The 17,958-nt window shown below is 35.5% G+C and overlaps 1 protein-coding gene across 1 annotated transcript; it reads left to right on the forward strand.

The window, feature by feature from the left end:
- Positions 1 to 14,770: 14,770 nt before the first annotated feature.
- On the forward strand, positions 14,771 to 17,121 carry LOC103001307 (UBX domain-containing protein 7-like). The gene is given in 4 exon segments (XM_057547152.1): positions 14,771 to 14,882; positions 15,638 to 16,555; positions 16,558 to 16,916; positions 16,918 to 17,121. Coding segments are annotated over 4 exon segments (1,593 nt in total).
- Positions 17,122 to 17,958: the final 837 nt, after the last annotated feature.

Genomic DNA, 17,958 nt, shown 5'->3' on the forward strand with positions numbered 1-17,958 from the left:
AAAAATAAACTCAAAATGGATTAGAGACCTAAATGTAAGGCCAGACACTATCAAACTCTTAGAGGAAAACCTAGGCAGAACACTCTATGACATAAATCCCAGCAAGATCCTTTTGACCCACCTCCTAGAGAAATGGAAATAAAAACAGAAATAAATAAATGGGACCTAATGAAACTTAAGAGTTTTTGCACAGTAAAGGAAACCATAAACAAGACGAAAAGACAACCCTCAGAATGGGAGAAAATATTTGCAAATGAAGCAACAAAGAATTAATCTCCAAAATTTACAAGCAGCTCATTCAGTTCAATGACAAAAAAACAAACAACCCAATCCAAAGTGGGCAGAAGATCTAAATGGACATTTCTCCAAAGAAGCTATAGAGATTGCCAACAAACCCATGAAAGGATGCTCAACATCACTAATCATTAGAGAAATGCAAATCAAAATTACAATGAGGTATCACCTCACACCAGTCAGAATGGCCATCATCAAGAAATCTACAAACAATAAATGCTGGAAAGGGTGTGGAGAAAAGGGAACCCTCTTGCACTGTTGGTGGGAATGTAAATTGATACAGTCACTATGGAGAACAGTATGGAGGTCCTTAAAAAACTAAAAATAGAACTACCATATGACCCAGCAATCCCACTACTGGGCATATACCCTGAGAAGACCATAATTCAAAAAGAGTCATGTACCACATGTTCATTGCAGCACTACTTACAATAGCCAGGACATGGAAGCAACCTAAGTGTCCATCAACAGATGAATGGATAAAGAAGATGTGGCACATATATACAAGGGAATATTACTCAGCCATAAAAAGAAATGAAATTGAGTTAGTTGTAATGAGGTGGATGGACCTAGAATCTGTCATACAGAGTGAAGTAAGTCAGAAAAAGGAAAACAAATACTGTATGCTAACACATATATATGGAATCTAAAACAAAAACAACAACAAAAAAAATGGTTCTCAAGAACCTAGGGGCAGGACAGGAATAAAGACGCAGACGCAGAGAATGGACTTGAGGACACGGGGAGGGGGAAGGGTAAGCTGGGACAAAGTGAGAGAGTGGCATGGACATATATACACTACCAAATGTAAAATAGATAGCTAGTGTGAAGCAGCCGCATAGCACAGGGAGATCAGCTTGGTGCTTTGTGATCACCTAGAGGGGTGGGATAGGGAGGTTGGGAGGGAGACACAAGAGGGAGGAGATATGGGGATATATGTATACATATAGCTGATTCACTTTGTTATAAAGCAGAAACTAGCACACCATTGTAAAGCAATTATACCTCAGTGAAGATGTTAAAAAAAAAACAACTAAAAGTGTGAAAATTCCCAACTTTTACAACAAAAGTAAAACATTGAACAATTATCTGATTCATGCAAGAAGAATAATGTGCCAACAGTTAATTAAATAATGAATGAGATTTGTTGACATGACTTATCTGGGTTAATTGATGATAACTCCAAAGAGTGGCTCTTCCATCTGGGCTTCTTTTACTCAGTACCCCTGGCCAAATAACTGCCTTTATTTGTGGTAAAAAATCACATGGAGTCAACATTTTTATGCTATATTTATTTTAACTGTGTTTACTGTTATCTATTAAATAACAATCTATCACTTTTATCTATGAGCATATTTCATTTTATATATTTTTTTAAATTCGTGTTATCAATTTGAGTATTTATTCTTGTAAGTAACAGAAACTATGGTAACTTGACATAGACAAGAGATATTATTTCATAATAAAAAGTCAGGAAGTTCATTGAGAACTCAGATCCTTACATCTCTCTAATCTGCTGTCCTGAGCAACTGGCTTTTATCCTGAGGTTTTTCTGCCCATGGCCAAAGGACTGCTGTTCAAGGCATGAGGGTATATAGAGCCATGTCAAAAGACAAAAACATCATTTTCCTCTGAAATTTCTTTTGATTGGGGAATAACTTTTCAAACAACTCCTATCCCACATCTCATTGGCTATCCATAAAACAATCGTTAGCAAAAAGGAATGGGAAGGATGTTCATTTCCAAATCCTCATGTAAGGAGCTTGGAAGTCACCACTCCACCCCAACAAATAAAAACCTGAACAGACTGAAAAATTAAAACACTTCTTGGATCCATAAGTGAGGAGAGGACACAGAATAAACCACTGCCCCCAACACTGGAGAGACAGGCAAGTAGAGGGAATCTCAGCTTACTGCAGAGAGTGAGGAATGGAAACTTACTCAGGAACCAGTACATGGATGGAAAACCTGAAGTGTAATTAAAGAATTGCTAGAGGCGGTTCTAAGAGGGAAGTTTATAGCAATAAATGCCTATATTAAAAAAGAAGTTAGATCTCGAGTAAGCAACCTAACGTTACATCTTGCGGAATTCGGAAATAAAAGAACAAACTAAGCTCAAAGTTAGCAGAAAGAAGAAAATAGTAACAATTAGAGAAGAAATAAATCAATTAAGAATATAAAAGCAGTAGAAAAAAATCAACAAAACTAAGAGTTGGGTTTTTGGAAAGATAAACAAAGTTGACAAACCCTTAACTAGACTAAGAGAAAAAGAAAAAGGACTCAAATAAATAAAAACAGAAATCAAAGAGAAGACATTACAAGGGATGCCTCAGAAATTTTTTAAAAAATCATAAGGAAGTATGATAAACAATGATACAGTAACAAATTTTAAAATCTAGCAGAAACAGATCAATTTCTAGAAACATACAACCTACCAAAACTGAATAAAGAAGTAGAAAACCTGAACAAACAATCATCAAACAAGGATCAAATAAGTATTGGTTATCAAAAGCCTCTCAACAAAGAAAAGCCCAGGACCAGATGGCTTTACCAGTGACTTCTACAAAGCATTCAAAGAAGAATTAATATCAATTCTTTTTAAACTCTTCCAAAAATTAGAAGAGAAAACAATTCCAAACTCACTTTATGAGGCTAGCATCACCCTGATACCAAAGCCAGACAAAGACATCACTAGTGAAGAAAACTACACACCAATATCCTTGATAAGCAGAAATGCAAAAATCCTCAATAAGATACTAGCAAGTTGAATTCAACAGCACATTAAATGGATTATGCCATTTTTTAAGCAAGTCTTTAATTTTCTATGAATGAATTTACCTGCAATCACTGTTTCTCTCAAAATATTGAGAATTAAGTATTTTCTCTTTTTTCATACTCTAACTTAAATACACACATACAAACATACACATATACTAAGACTTTTTGTAAATCACATTTTAAGCTTTGGTTTGGGAGTTAGCGTTAAGAAAAATTATCTAAAACTTGGAAATTGGTGTGATGAATTGGGAGATTGAGACTGACGTATACACTAATAAGTATAAAATGGATAACTAATAAGAACCTGCTGTATAAATAAATAAATTAAATAAAATACAATCCAAAAAAAAGAAATTTCATCATATGATTTCAATATGATGCTGGTACATTGTTTAACAGGATCACACAAAGGATATTTAATTTCCAGGGGAATGTACTTTTTTTTCACCTTGCTAGTTATTATGAATTTATGACCTCAGAGTCCTTGCAGTTACATGCTAACTTGTTGACCTTGTCTGGTAGAGACTTTTTTTTCTGGTAAATACCCGCCCCGAAAGGTTTTATTGCCCTGCAGGATGTTAACTCTCTCATTAAACTTATTTCAACTCTGTAATACATAATCTTTGTTCTTCTAATTCTAATTTGGACAGCTTTTCCACATTTCTAGTTTTCTCATTTATGTGTTGAATAAAATCTCTGAAATGTGATCATTCTATATTTGTATGAGAGTCATGTTTTAAAATTTTTAACAATTGTGCTTTGATACTGGAGTGCAAAATAAAGTCACTGATAATAACTTTCATCTTTGCCATATGTCTTTAATCATTCAGAATCACTAAACTTAGTGATGTATTGAGGTATATAGTAAATGAGTTATGATCCAAGAAGCTACTTAATGTAGTCAAGAAGTTGTTACTGTGCCCAGGTGTAAAAATAATATTTATAATGCTTGTGTGAAAGAGATTGAATCCTATTTTGATTCTAGATGATGCCAAGGGGTTCCAATAATAACTTAGAATTTATTTTTTAATTTAGAAAACTGAGAAAGAATGTGAATAACCATACTTTAACTGGAAATTAGTCTCCAAGATATTAACCTGCCCTACTGAGACAGAAGTTAAAGGTAGAAAAAAATAAGTTGCCAAAGGGAAAATCTATAATACCTGTCATTTCTTCGGTGAAATGGGTTTTGCTGGGTAAAATATTTTAAGGATATTTTCAAAATGAGATATGATTATTTCATTGTATATTTCTGTTATATTTCTCCCATGAAGTTTGTCTCCTGATATAGTTCAGTGCACTAAAGAAATAATTTACCTCTTAATTTCTAAGCTTTTAATAATACAAGAACAATTTGGTCTTACTTTTACTTATCTATGTCTTTAATTTCAAGCATTATTTGTGAGAAAATGAATTGGAAACAGATAAAAATGTTTCACTTGTTTCATCAGGTGCTCAATTTTCTACTTCCCATTAAAAGACAAAGCTTTGAAACAAAATTTTTCTTTCAGAAGTGTCAAAATAGGCTATGAAAAGCTATATGATCTTTAACTCCCAGAATCTGCATTTTTATACTTCACGTTTCATGGTGTTTAAAAGAAAATTACTTTATAATTTTAAAAGAGAGAGAGTATACAATCTCTTAACCTAAAAAAGAAAATCTCATAGTCTTTTTATTTGTATGTGTTTGCCCTAAGACTTTCAAGATTCAATTATTTGACATCATCCTCCTAAAGGCAATCAGTTCAAATAGGAAAGAAAAATAACACAAATCATCTTGGAATATTTATTCTTTGTTCTATTCTAGATTATGAAACCAGAAGAACAAGTTCATATTTTGATGAGATCTCAAAATTCACAGCCATAGAGCAAAAGTAGTAAAGCATCTGCATAGTTATGCTGAAAGTATATCCATTTTGCTCCTTCAACAATTTGTACAATACAACTACAAAGTTAAGGAAGAATAGTAAGAAATAATTTATAAATGAAAATCATAGCCATTAATAATTTATTAAAATAATTATTTTGTCTTAAATCAAGTATGTAAAATCATTGAAACAACCTAAAATTCCAACAATTTAAAAAACTAAAACTGGGACACACTTTTTGATAAATACTAACAAGTATTAAGAAGGAACCATAAAGACTTCTTGAAAAATAAGAAATTTGCATTTGCAGTAAAGTATGGGTAGTCCAAATAGTTTATTTTTTACCCAGTTTCCTGAGTAAACCTTTATCTATAACTTTTGGATACACTAGAGGGAATGCCAGAATAGACTTTTAATGGAATTCACAAGAGAAAAGTCATGCCTCTGGTCTTAAATCAATTACGGTCATGTAATTTGCTTGAAATTAGAATAATTTTATACTCAGAGAGAAAGAGAGAGACTGTTCTAACTTTATGCTTTACATCCAGTTTATATTCATGTCTTACCTAATTTTCTTTTGTTTGACTGGTTCTATTGACAACCCCAATCCCAAGGTTATCAATCTCAATAGTGTCAAGAATTTTTGTTTGTTATGCTTTCTTTTTTCACAGTATAATCTTGTTTGTCTTCTTATATCAGCAATAAATTCTTGACTTCTACTTGCAGCAGTGAATTAAAATTTAGTGCGCCCTCTTTCAAATTAATCTCTGCATACAGCTCTTCTATTCTATCTCGATTTCCATAACTGTCTCCTTCTAATTCCTTTACTATGCCTCACCTGATTTGACCCCCAACCGTATTAAGTTTTTTAACTAGTTGTTCAATCAAAAAGTAATCTCAAAATTACAGCTATACAAAATTTTTAACAGACACTATAGTCTTTTGACTTCTTTTTTAACTTAGTATGTCATTCTAGAATCTGAGAACATTGTTTTCATTTGTGTCTTAGTCTGTGGCATACTGTTGAATATATTGCCAATTATATTTGTCTGGCAAAATTTAAAAGTATAATTTAAACTGAAAGTGTGATAATTGAATAAGTACAAGTTTATGCACAATAACCCACAAAATATTAAGCTAGTTAGTATCATCATTAGGTCACAAACCCAATCTAATGATTCAAACCCAAAGTTGTTCCCCATATGCCACACTATCCACTTATATACACCACATGCTGATTTCCTTAGCAACTTACAACTCAAAATGTGACCCTGGGCCAGCAGCATTCTCATAATGTAGATTTTTTTTAGAAATGCTGAATCTCAGGTCATAGTTTAGAACAAACTGGAAAAACAGTCATATTTTAACAAGATTGTCAGATGATTCGTAAGTGGAGTAAAGTTTGAAAAGCACTATTATTAATACATTTCACATGTAAGCTAGAGTGAAACTTATCTTTCTTACTTAAATTTCAGATCTAGCACACTGTTCTTTTTTGGGGGGGTACAAATAAACTGCCTTCCACTTCAGGGAAAAAAGCCAACTTCTGTCATATAACTCCTTTTATCCAAGCTCTTCTGAAACTTACTCATTCATATTCATTTATTCTCAAATAATCATTGAGACTCTACAATGAGCCAGGCATTATTCTAGGTTCTGGGGATTCCATAGTGATAACAAGACAAAAATTTGCCCTCATAGAAATTATACTATAGATGAGGTAGGCAAACAATAAACAAGATTAATAACTAAAATACACAGTAGGTTAAATGTAAAAAAGAGCTAAGAAGAATAGCAAAGCAGTAAATAAAAGTGGAGACTGTCAAAGTGAGGTTAGGGTTACAAATTTAGAAAACGTTGTCAGCAGTTTTGAACTAAATGTTTTCTTTGAAAGTACATTTATTTTTTAATGTCCTCAACTCTTATCTCTGTGTGGAAAGCACACAAGCCTTATCTTCAGCCTTAATTTCTCACTGGTGTGCTGGTTCCAAATACATTACAGTCTATGCAGAAATTCTCTAACAATTTAATATCATAGATTTATTATTATCAAATTACTATTCTGATGTCAGTTCGAGGCTTTCTTGAGCTTGATATTCTTCCCTCAATCCCTCCCCAAGCCCAAGCCTTGGAAAACCTTCATAAACTATTTGTGCAAATTAACAAAATTCATTCTCCAAAGATCTCTTTAACTTTAGCGTATCTCTGGCTTGCATAAATCCAAATCTCTAGCTCAACTCTTCTTTAAGTCCTATAAAAAATTGTCTTAGATAACAGCATTAGAGGATAATGTAGACTTTATAGAAGACTCCATAGTCGAGATAGAGGAGGATGTTTGCATTACAGTCATAGGTTGGGCTCCCCCAAATAGAGATTTTCATGCAAACTGTTTATTGGAGAGGGCTATCAGGAACCACACCAGAATCGCAGTGACAAAGCAGGATTGGAAAGAGGAAGAAGTTGAATTGTGATGATTAGGTCGCAAAAAAGACCTTAAGCAACGGGAGTGGAGAAAAGAGTTCCAAAGCCGAAATGGCCCCTTGGAGATGTCCATAATTGATGCAAGACATCTATACTCCTGTGTTAAACAGTCATCCTTCTCTATCTCTGCTAAAGAATCTTCTGTAACGTTTATTGTCCTGATGCCACTTGTGTGATATGAGGTCCTCCAAGATAGACGCCAAGATAGGATAGCCATGCAAGAGATTTAATATGGCAATGTCTATGAGAGAAAATTAGAAAGGAGTAAAGAGGAGGCAGGGAGAGCTATCAGACTATGATGAAGATTTAATTCCAGGTACGAGAGAGAGAAAGAAGGAAGACTGGGTGGAAGTGTCTCAGGCACAATGCAATTCTAATAAAGTTTAGCAAGGCTGTCAGGGAGTCCTTGAGTCAAAGTTGCTTGCCAGAGGAGTCCTGCACTTCTCAGGGATGCATCTGACTTACTATCCCTATTGGCTGAGTGTAGGCCAAAGGAAGAATGTGCTTAATTTTAGAGCTCAGGTCATTAATTCTCCCAGCAGCCAGAGAATTGAGAGGCATATTCTCATAACTCACAATGAGGTGCTAGAGTTGCTACTACAAAATGAGGGCATGGAGAAATATGTCTGGAGTGTGAGTGATTCACTGGGATACCTCAATGTTTCTATACTTCTAATGAGAGTAAATGAGCTTTTATAGTGATCACAGACTGATAATGACAATGTAACTGGAGGCTTAGAAACCTCAGGAGTGAAGATCTGTGTCACCCTAATGCAATGGAACCAAAAGAGTAGAAATAAATGCTCACTAGGTTGATGGGTATCTAAAATGGGAGTTAGAGAAAGGAGTTAAATATCAATTATGGCCTCTATTTGTAGTAGCAGACAGAACTTACTAACCTTTTTATTTCATGCTTTTATTTTAGACTTTGAGAACAGCCATCATTTTTAAATGCCTGTCACAGTCACAGAGTAGACTCAGTATTGGACACAAGCATATTTGAGCACTGCAAAAAGTAGATATTAGTGGATTCTATTTGGATAAAGCATTCCATATTCCCTTGGCTCAGCTCTGAGTTCACCTGAAACTGTGGAGAACAGATATTGTGCTTCCCTATTCCTCAATGAGACAATTCTGAGGCACAACCAACATGCTATCTCAGAGGATGCCCAGCAGAAGTGAGCCCCAATAGCCCACTAATTAACACACCCTATACTGGCTTTTTATTTTTTGTAGTATAATTTCCCCTACTCCCTCATTTTTATTTCTTTGAATCACATACTAAATGCATACCTGCAATCCAAGTTTTTATCTCATGTCTGCTTTGGGGGGAACCCCAAACTAAGACAATAAGGAAACTAGGCATTTGTTCCTAAATGTCAGGAAGCTTTTAAAATAGCATTTGCTATATTGGTCTTAGTTCTAGACATTTTTACAACTTTTCAGAAATATAGCTGGAAAACTGCAATTGTTCAATACTCCAATGATCTTAGAATACTAATAACAAAATCACCTCCTATATGGAAGAAAACATTTAACCTCATGACTTTATTATGGTTGGAAACTGATAAAGTATGTTATTTTTCATTCTTAATGTAATCGTTATTTTGGTAGTTGTGAAGAGACTTGGCACACACAAAAAAATCCCAAACCATTTGAATCTATTCTCTTCTGGTCAAAACAAGTTAAATAGATTCAAAAAAGCATGTAGACCTGGTTCTTTGATTTAAAGAAAAAAACTTTACTAAGAATGTTGAAATGCATTTATGAAATTAGGTATAGATTATAAAATGCATAATTTAATAAAATAAACTATCAGTAAGTTAATTATTTGATTTTTCATGTGCTAGTTAGAAGGTAGGTGACTCAAAGTCTTAAGTGAAGAAGGAAAGAGCAATATATTTCTTCTTTTTTTCTGTTGTGATTCAAAGTATAAAGACTGAGAAATAGGATATTGGAATATGGGTCACTACATGGAAAACTTTAGTAAGGAGTGGTGTAGCGAATAAAGAAAAGAACTTTTCTCCAATGCCTCTTCATAAAGCCATAATGATGTTTAGGTGCTTATCTATGGTTTACCATATGTTTGCTTTAGCAAACAGCTAGTTTTGTTTTGTTTGATTTGATTTGGTTTGGTTTGGTTTTGAAGGGAAAGGAGAATTGAAGCTTGAATACCTCACCAAATTTCAGACCCGACTAACATTTATATTGCAAGTTCAAAACTCTACATTTCATTAAATAAAATAAGTAACAGTTAAAAGTTGGAGCATGATGAAACTTTGATAACTTTTTTCCATATTATACTTTTATGTCTGTAATCATTGCAAAGTATCTTTAATTAAAAATATCATTTTCGGGCTTCCCTGGTGGCGCAGTGGTTGAGAATCTGCCCGCTAATGCGGGGGACACGGGTTCGAGCCCTGGTCTGGGAAGATCCCACATACCGCGGAGCGACTAGGCCCGTGAGCCACAGCTACTGAGCCTGCGCGTCTGGAGCCTGTGCTCCGCAACAAGAGAGGCCGCGATAGTGAGAGGCCGGCGCACCGCGATGAAGAGTGGCCCCCGCTCGCCGCAGCTAGAGGAAGCCCTCGCACAGAAACGAAGACCCAACACAGCCAAAAATAAATAAATAAATTAATTAATTTTTTTAAAAAAGTAACAAAAAATATCATTTTCATAATAAGTTATTTTTTACTGTAAAGTATGGAAGTACATGCTCTGAAACCCAACTGGCCAGACATGAAAGAAAAACCCATTTACAGTTTATTGTATCCAGTAGGACACCATTACCAAAGGACAAACTATAGATATGAACCCCTAGGAGAAATTAACTAGACTAGAAGCATGCCTTAAAATTACAATTTTATTTCAGAGAAAGCAAATATAAACATTTCCAAAGTACAACGGTTCAAAGTTTAAATATTCTACTGACTTTTTTATGTAACAAGATCAGAAATTATATTGCCTAATTTTAAATAAACATATACAATAAGAAAATAATGCTTCTATTTTTTCTCATTCATTTAATGTATACATCCGTATGGTGGGACTAAGCAAAATGTTAATTTACATGCTTTATTTTTTCCTTCCTAAAAACAACAGCGCCTTTACTGTAAATTCCTATGGTAATGATGCAGTCCTAAAGTAGATTCTTTTGAAGGCACAGTTTTCAAGAAATTCTATTCATGCCACATTCTTAAGAATCAGCAACTATGTGAAATGAATATTCAAAGACGGTACAAATCTCTGTACACTACTTCTGCAAGGCTGGTTGAGTGCCCTGTTAAAGTAGGCAGAATTCCCAATGCTAGAGTATAAATTCAAGCCATCTAAGAAATTTTACACAGATGAGGCCCACTAACTTCAGGGAAATCTAGGCAAAGTAAGATTCAAAGAAGTAAAACATTAAAATAGTTACATTTCAATAGCATCTCTCTCATGGCTGAGTGGTTTCTTTTAAACTGAAATATTCAAGAGATTTTGAGTTAGAGATAATCATAGCTTGAGACAATATTTTACTGAGGCTTAGGAAGATATTTTTGATTCCATGTTATATTATAAAGAAAAATACTAGATAAATAAAATGAAAGACTAGTCTGAATCTCATCAATCTCATAAATCAGAAATTTGAGTGTTCTGTATTAAAATAGCACTTCAAGTCACACAGCAACAATACATTTGCCAAGCCTTTTTATTTCTTTAAACTTTTTAAAAAAGTTTTAATTATTTTTTAAACATTTATTTCTTTAATTTTTTAAAATTTATTTTTATTTATTTTAAAGTTTTTTTTAATTTTTATTTTTGGTCGTGCAGCGCGGCATGTGGGATCTTAGTCCCCTGCAGTGGAAGCACGGAGTCTTAATCACTGGCCCGCCAGGGAAGTCCCCAAGCCTTTTAAAAAATAAGAAAAAGCTTAAGAAACTCATAAAATTCTCTGATGGAAATATGAAAGCCACTAAAAAAGGAACTCACATAATATATATAAATAAATAAAAGTATTTGATAATATATTTTCATAGATGGGTCTTCTGTAAATGAGCTGCCAAATTCATCTTGAGTTTATCAAAACTATTTCTATATTTAAAGGAAATGTTTTCCTTTTTCATTTTCACAGGTAGGATATCTACTATTCTTATGGTGATAGATTGCCAGAAAAATGTACAGAATGGGAATCAAGTGGTGGATTTATTTTACCAAAATACTTCATTAAAATATTAAACCAAATATAGCCATAGGCATATTTTACCCTACCAAAAAGAAAAAGGAATAATATATATCATAAAGTAATAATATACATTTATTGTATAATACATAATTGTATAACAGAGTTTTGTGTCCTAATTAGTGGATAGCACAGAAAGCCAATAAATCAATTGGGAGAGTTTTCTTTTATAGCTGCCCATCCTATATATATTGTTAGAGGGATTTTTGGATTTTCCCCACCAGCTATTTAGATTTAATTTTACAAAGCTAGAAAGCATTAGATTGCTATTTTGGAAAGCCTATGCCTTCAATCCCAGGAAGCTGTCACCAAAATCTATTCCTACCAAATATCACAGAACACCATTTCAAATGCAACCCTTAGCCAACCCATCAGAATTCTATCCTTTCTATTTTTAAAAGAAAGGCATATCAAAATTAATTATTAATTTTTTAAAAAATTATTTAACAGTTCACACTAAATTTTTTGTTTCACTTTGGATTTTAAAATATTACAATCATCTTAAGAATCATTTTTCTGCCATGAAACCCTAATTCTGAGTATTAGGAAACATATGCACTAGAATGGAATCTCCATGAGGGCAGGAATCTTCTCACTCAAATCTATGATGCCCAGTATGTGGCTTGGCACACAATAAAAACCAATGTATAGGAAAAAATTACTGATCATTTAGTTCTTTAAAAAACTATTGTGTTGAGGATGGGGGTAAGCTTACTGAGATATTACAATGATGTTTCTAAGGAAAAAAGGCAAAGAACAATCCTTAACAAAAAGAGAAAATTTAAATTTTATCTGCCTGTCAAATATATCATTCATATACTGCAAAGCAATTCCTATAATCTAGTTTGCTCACACCTTTCTCTGATCGAGGATTCCTGCCAGCTTTTATAACCCCAAAGCAGAATGTCATGTAATACTGAATTCTGAATTTAGGTAGGCATAGTAAAACTGTCTTTAAATCATGATGTGGAACTCTGTATTTTACAGGTAGCATATACTTTCCTCTTGTGGTGTACTTGGTCTCAGATTGAAAAAATTAACATTTTATTCACCATATAGATCAATTATTTTTGTTTATTGATGGAAGCCATGATTTTATAACTTTTTCTCAAAGTCACAAACACTGAATTTCATAGAACCATTCTATAGCTTATTGGGAACCATTCTTTCACCCACCTGTAGATAAAGATTATTAACCCGTATATTAACTTTTCAGTGGATCTTCTTCAGAGAACCCATGTAAACATCATTTTTCTTAAATCATTATCAGAGTTTAAATTTTATCATTGCATATTTTGCATATAAATTATTTTCACAGAGGAAAAAGATTTTCTTATTATTTTCATGAATTTTTTAATTATATAGTATCAAATTCATCACATTTCTGTTCATCACAGTAAAACAGAGGAAAATAGTCAATGATTAATATGATCAGTAGATGCAGTAAAGCCATTGATAACAGTCAATATTCATTCATTAAAAATTTTTTAGAAAAGTAAGAATAGAGGTAATGTCAATTTGATAAAGAATGTCTGTAAAATCCCAAAACAAACATCATCTTTATGGTGAATTGTGAATTATAGAAAGATTAGACATGATACAAGCATATCCACTATCAGAATGTCAAATGAACATTATCTTAGCAGTCTTTTCCAATGTAACATGACTAATAAAAATGAATAAATTAATTGTAGTTTATTTACACAATTCAGCAATGAAGATAAATGAGTTACTGCTGCATATGACATAAACAAATCCTGCACAGAAAATGTAAAGAACATGAAGCCAGTCACAAAAGAAAACTGTTTGCATTATATAAACTTCAAAAACAGGTAAACCTTGGGCTTCCCTGGTGGCGCAGTGGTTGAGAATCTGCCTGCCAATGCAGGGGGCACGGGTTCGAGCCCTGGTCTGGGAAGATTCCACATGCCGCGGAGCAACTGGGCCCGTGAGCCACAACTACTGAACCTGCGCGTCTGGAGCCTGTGCTCCGCAACAAGAGAGGCCGCTACAGTGAGAGGCCCGCGCACCGCAATGAAGAGTGGCCCCCGCTTGCCACAACTGGAGAGAGCCCTCGCACAGAAACGAAGACCCAACACAGCCAAAAATAAAAAATAATAAATAAATAAATAATTTAAAAAAAAAAAAAAAAAACAGGTAAACCTTGGGCTTCCCTGGTGGCGCAGTGGTTGAGAACCTGCCTGCCAATGCAGGGGACACGGGTTCGAGCCCTGGTCTGGGAAGATTTCACATGCCGCGGAGCAACTGGGCCCGTGAGCCACAACTACTGAGCCTGCGCGTCTGGAGCCTGTGCTCCGCAACAAGAGAGGCCGCGACAGTGAGAGGCCTGCGCACCGCGATGAAGAGTGGCCCCCGCTTGCCACAACTAGAGAAAGCCCTCGCACAGAAACGAAGACCCAACACAGCCAAAAATAAAAAATAGTAAATAAATAAATAATTTAAAAAAAAAAAAAACAGGTAAACCTAGTATAAGCTGTCAGAAGTCAAAGAAGTGGTACCATTGAAGGGGTCACTGTCCCTTACAAGAGGCATCAAGGAGCTTCTGGGGCTCTAATAATATTCTCTTCTTTTAACTGGGCACTGTTCACACAAGTGCACTCACTTTATTAAAACTTATCTGTCTTATTTATTTAGTTATCTTTTGTATATTGTTTTGTATGTATAATTCAATAAATGTATTTTAAAAAGGGATCTGCTACTTGCTACTATATAAAAAGTAATTTTGTATAGTAAAATAGTAATACTATCTAATATATAGAATATTTTATGATCTATTAATGCTTTAATAGTAATAGAATAATAGCATATATTCAAAAGCTAATTATATATTATAGTAATGCTATACAGTAATGTGGTAAATTACATAATAATTCATTAAAATATAATAATTATAGCTAATACATATATGCTTAATGTATGCCCAGTTCTAGCGCTTGATATGTTTACATATTAAAGCCTCAAAAAAAAAATCCTGGACTTCCAAATTTCAGTTCCACATACACGAAGCTTGGAAGTCACCACTTCGTCCCCAAAACAGGTAAAATGCTAAACACACTGGAAAAAAAAAAAAAACACCTTCTTTTAGATCCATAAGAGAGTGGAGGACATGGGGAAAACTGCAGCCCCAAGACTGGAGACACAGACTGGCATGTCTTACCAGAAGAGATTTAAAGTGGAAACTACCATGGGAAACAGTGTCCGGTCGGAAAACCTGAACTGTAATTGATGAATTACTGGAGGCTTAGTGCAGAAAACTCTGAGAATTAAAAACTCCAGGGAGACCTATTTATAGTGGACCCCACAATATTATGAGATTTACCCCCAGGAGCTTAATCAGGTTTCCTCAGTAAATATCAGAGGAAAAAAATACCTTTTGCTTCTGGCAAGGGGCAGGGAGGGATGGGGGAATTATTTTGAAATATACCACAGTGTTCTGTTCTTCTTAACAAGGCCTTCTCTCAGGGAAAGCTAATTATCCGAAGCCTTACCTGCTGAGGTATTATCAGAGCCTAACTGATGTGGGAGAAAGAAAACACCCATTCCAGCCCACTTAAGCCATTCTGTCCCACCTGAGGAGGAAAACAACCTCTGAGAAATTCTTATGAAGTCCACATTCCAGGGGCGTAGGTTCATTCAAAGGTTAAGACCTAATCATAGGACTATACAATGCTTACCTTTCCCCCACATTACTAAGGCCTATTTGTATCAGTTCCTCTTACCCAGTACAACATGGTCAGCTATTAAGAAAAAATTACATGGTATACCAAAAGACAAAAAAAAAAAAAAAAAAATTTAAAGAGCATCAGAACCAGACATGGAAGGGATGTTTGAATTATCAGACCACGAATGTAAAACAACTACCATTAGCATACTAAGGGCTCTAATGGATAAAGAAGACAGCATACAAGAACAGACGGGCAATGTAAACAGAGAGATATAAATCTTTAAAAAGAACCAGAAGGTTGTTCGGCAGCAGCAGCGGCGGCGGAGGTAAGATGGGGTGACTGCGCGGCGTCTTTGGCGCTGAAGGGGTTAATTCATCAGTTCACCACCATCACCAGTGCAAGTGAAAGTGTAGGGAAACACATGCTTGAAACCTACCACAATAATCTGGAGGTGGCAGTCGCTATGTTTTTGGATGGTGGAGGAATGGCTGAGGAGCCCAGTACCAGTTCAGCAAGTGTCTCCACTGTCAGATCTCACACAGACGAGGAAGTCCGTGCCTCAGTTTCTCAAAAGCAAGAAATATTGGTGGAACTGGAACCTTTGTTTGGTGCTCCTAAAAGACGACAGCCTGCACGTTCTATATTTGGTGGTTTCTGGGATTTTCAAACTGAAACTATTCGGCAAGAACAGGAATTAAGAAATGCAGGAACACTAGATAAGAAACTAACTACCCTTGCGGATCTCTTCTGGCCACCCATTGATTTGATGCATGAAGGCAGCTTAGAAACAGCCAAAGAGTGTGGCCAGGTGCAGAACAAGTGGCTGATGATAAACATTCAAAATGTACAAGACTTTGCATGCCAGTGCCTCAACCGGGAGGTACGGAGCAAGGAAGATGTGGAGAATATTTTTCGGGAACATTTCATTTTCTGGCAGGTTTATCACGACAGTGAGGAAAGTCAGAGATACATACAGTTTTATAAGCTAGGGGATTTACCCTATGTTTCCATCTTGGATCCTGGGACAGGTCAGAAGCTAGTACCGTGGTACCAGTTAGACCTATCTTCTTTCTTGGACCAAGTAACGGGATTTCTGTGTGAAAACGGGCAACTAGATGGACTTTCTAGCAGTCCCCACAAAAAATGTGCCTGTTCGGAGAGCCTTATAGATGCAGGTGAAGACAGCCAGCTAGAAGCTGCCATCAGAGCCTCCTTGCAAGAGACACATTTGATTACACACAGGCGAAACAGGATAGCTGCTCAGATGAAGAATCTGAGTCTGAATTTTTTTCTGGCAGTGAAGAGTTCATATCCGTTTGTGGCTCTGATGAAGAGGAGGAGATAGAGAATCTTGTCAAGTCTGGAAAGTCTCCCCACAAAGATTTGGGGCATAGAAAAGAGGAGAACAGAAGGTCACTGGCTGAGCGCCCTGCCAGAACTGAGCCTGGAACAGCCACAAACCACCAAGGATTGCCAGCCGTGGATTCAGAAATATTGGAGATGCCACCAGAAAAATCAGATGGAATACTGGAGGGCATTGATGTAAATGGACCAAAAGCACAGCTGATGTTGCAGTATCCAGATGGAAAAAAGAGAACAAATCACTCTTCCAGAGCAAGCTAAACTACTAGCTTTGGTGAAGCATGTCCAGTCTAAAGGATATCCACATGAACGTTTTGAACTTCACGCCAACTTCCCTCGAAGGAAACTCTCTCATCTGGGCTATGATATTACATTACAGGAGGCAGGTCTTTGTCCTCAAGAGGCTGTCTTTGTACAGGAAAGAAATTAACATCATGGCCTGACCACTCTCAGCTTACCACTTCTTCCCTATTTCTGTGAGATACCGTGTCACTGAGTATGCATTTTGGCTCATAGGACCATAGAACCAAAGGTGGGCAAGCAAGTCACCTTCTTTCTCCTTTATTGTTCTCTCCTATAATCAGTCTCACCCCTCCCCGCTTTTTTCCTCTCCTCTCCCATTTTCTTCTTTTTCCTACTTTTCTCTCTCCTTCTTACCTAATCTGGTGACCCAATGGAAGTGTGAGGATAAGACCTCCTAGTACTGGCAGCGGGAAATGTATGTTCCAATAAGTGGTCTCCTACACAGCACTTTTTGGGGATCAAATGATAATGTTACTCCTCAGACTCCTTTGCTAAAGGAATGGCTAGATTCATATAAGAACAGCCTCCCTCTTTTGTAAGCCCCATTTTTAGTAGGAAGAAGATATTCTCTAACACATGTTTTGTTTTGTTGTTCATGTAGGAAATATATAACAAAGTGTCCAGGCTTTTGTTTACATGGAAAAAGCATCCTTTATAATTATTGCTCATCATATTTAAAATTTTTTTCAAAGGATTCCCATCTTCCCAGCTAGAATTATTTCCATGATATGTGTTATTGACAGAAGGAGTGTTAAATTAGGGTGAGTAGCATGGGGTGGCTTTCAATACCCTAGCCTGAGACAACTTTCTTCATTATCACTCTATAAACTACACTCTATAAACTATCTTGATCCTGCTAGCCCTGGAATGGACATTTCATGAGCATATTGTTGTGACTGGGATAGGAAGGTGCTTGCTGTTTTTGCCAGTACAGCATATTGGTTCCTTTGGCCCTTCCATTGTT

The sequence above is a fragment of the Balaenoptera acutorostrata genome, chromosome 5 (genome assembly GCF_949987535.1).
Source record: "Balaenoptera acutorostrata chromosome 5, mBalAcu1.1, whole genome shotgun sequence".
Taxonomy (NCBI): domain Eukaryota; kingdom Metazoa; phylum Chordata; class Mammalia; order Artiodactyla; family Balaenopteridae; genus Balaenoptera; species Balaenoptera acutorostrata.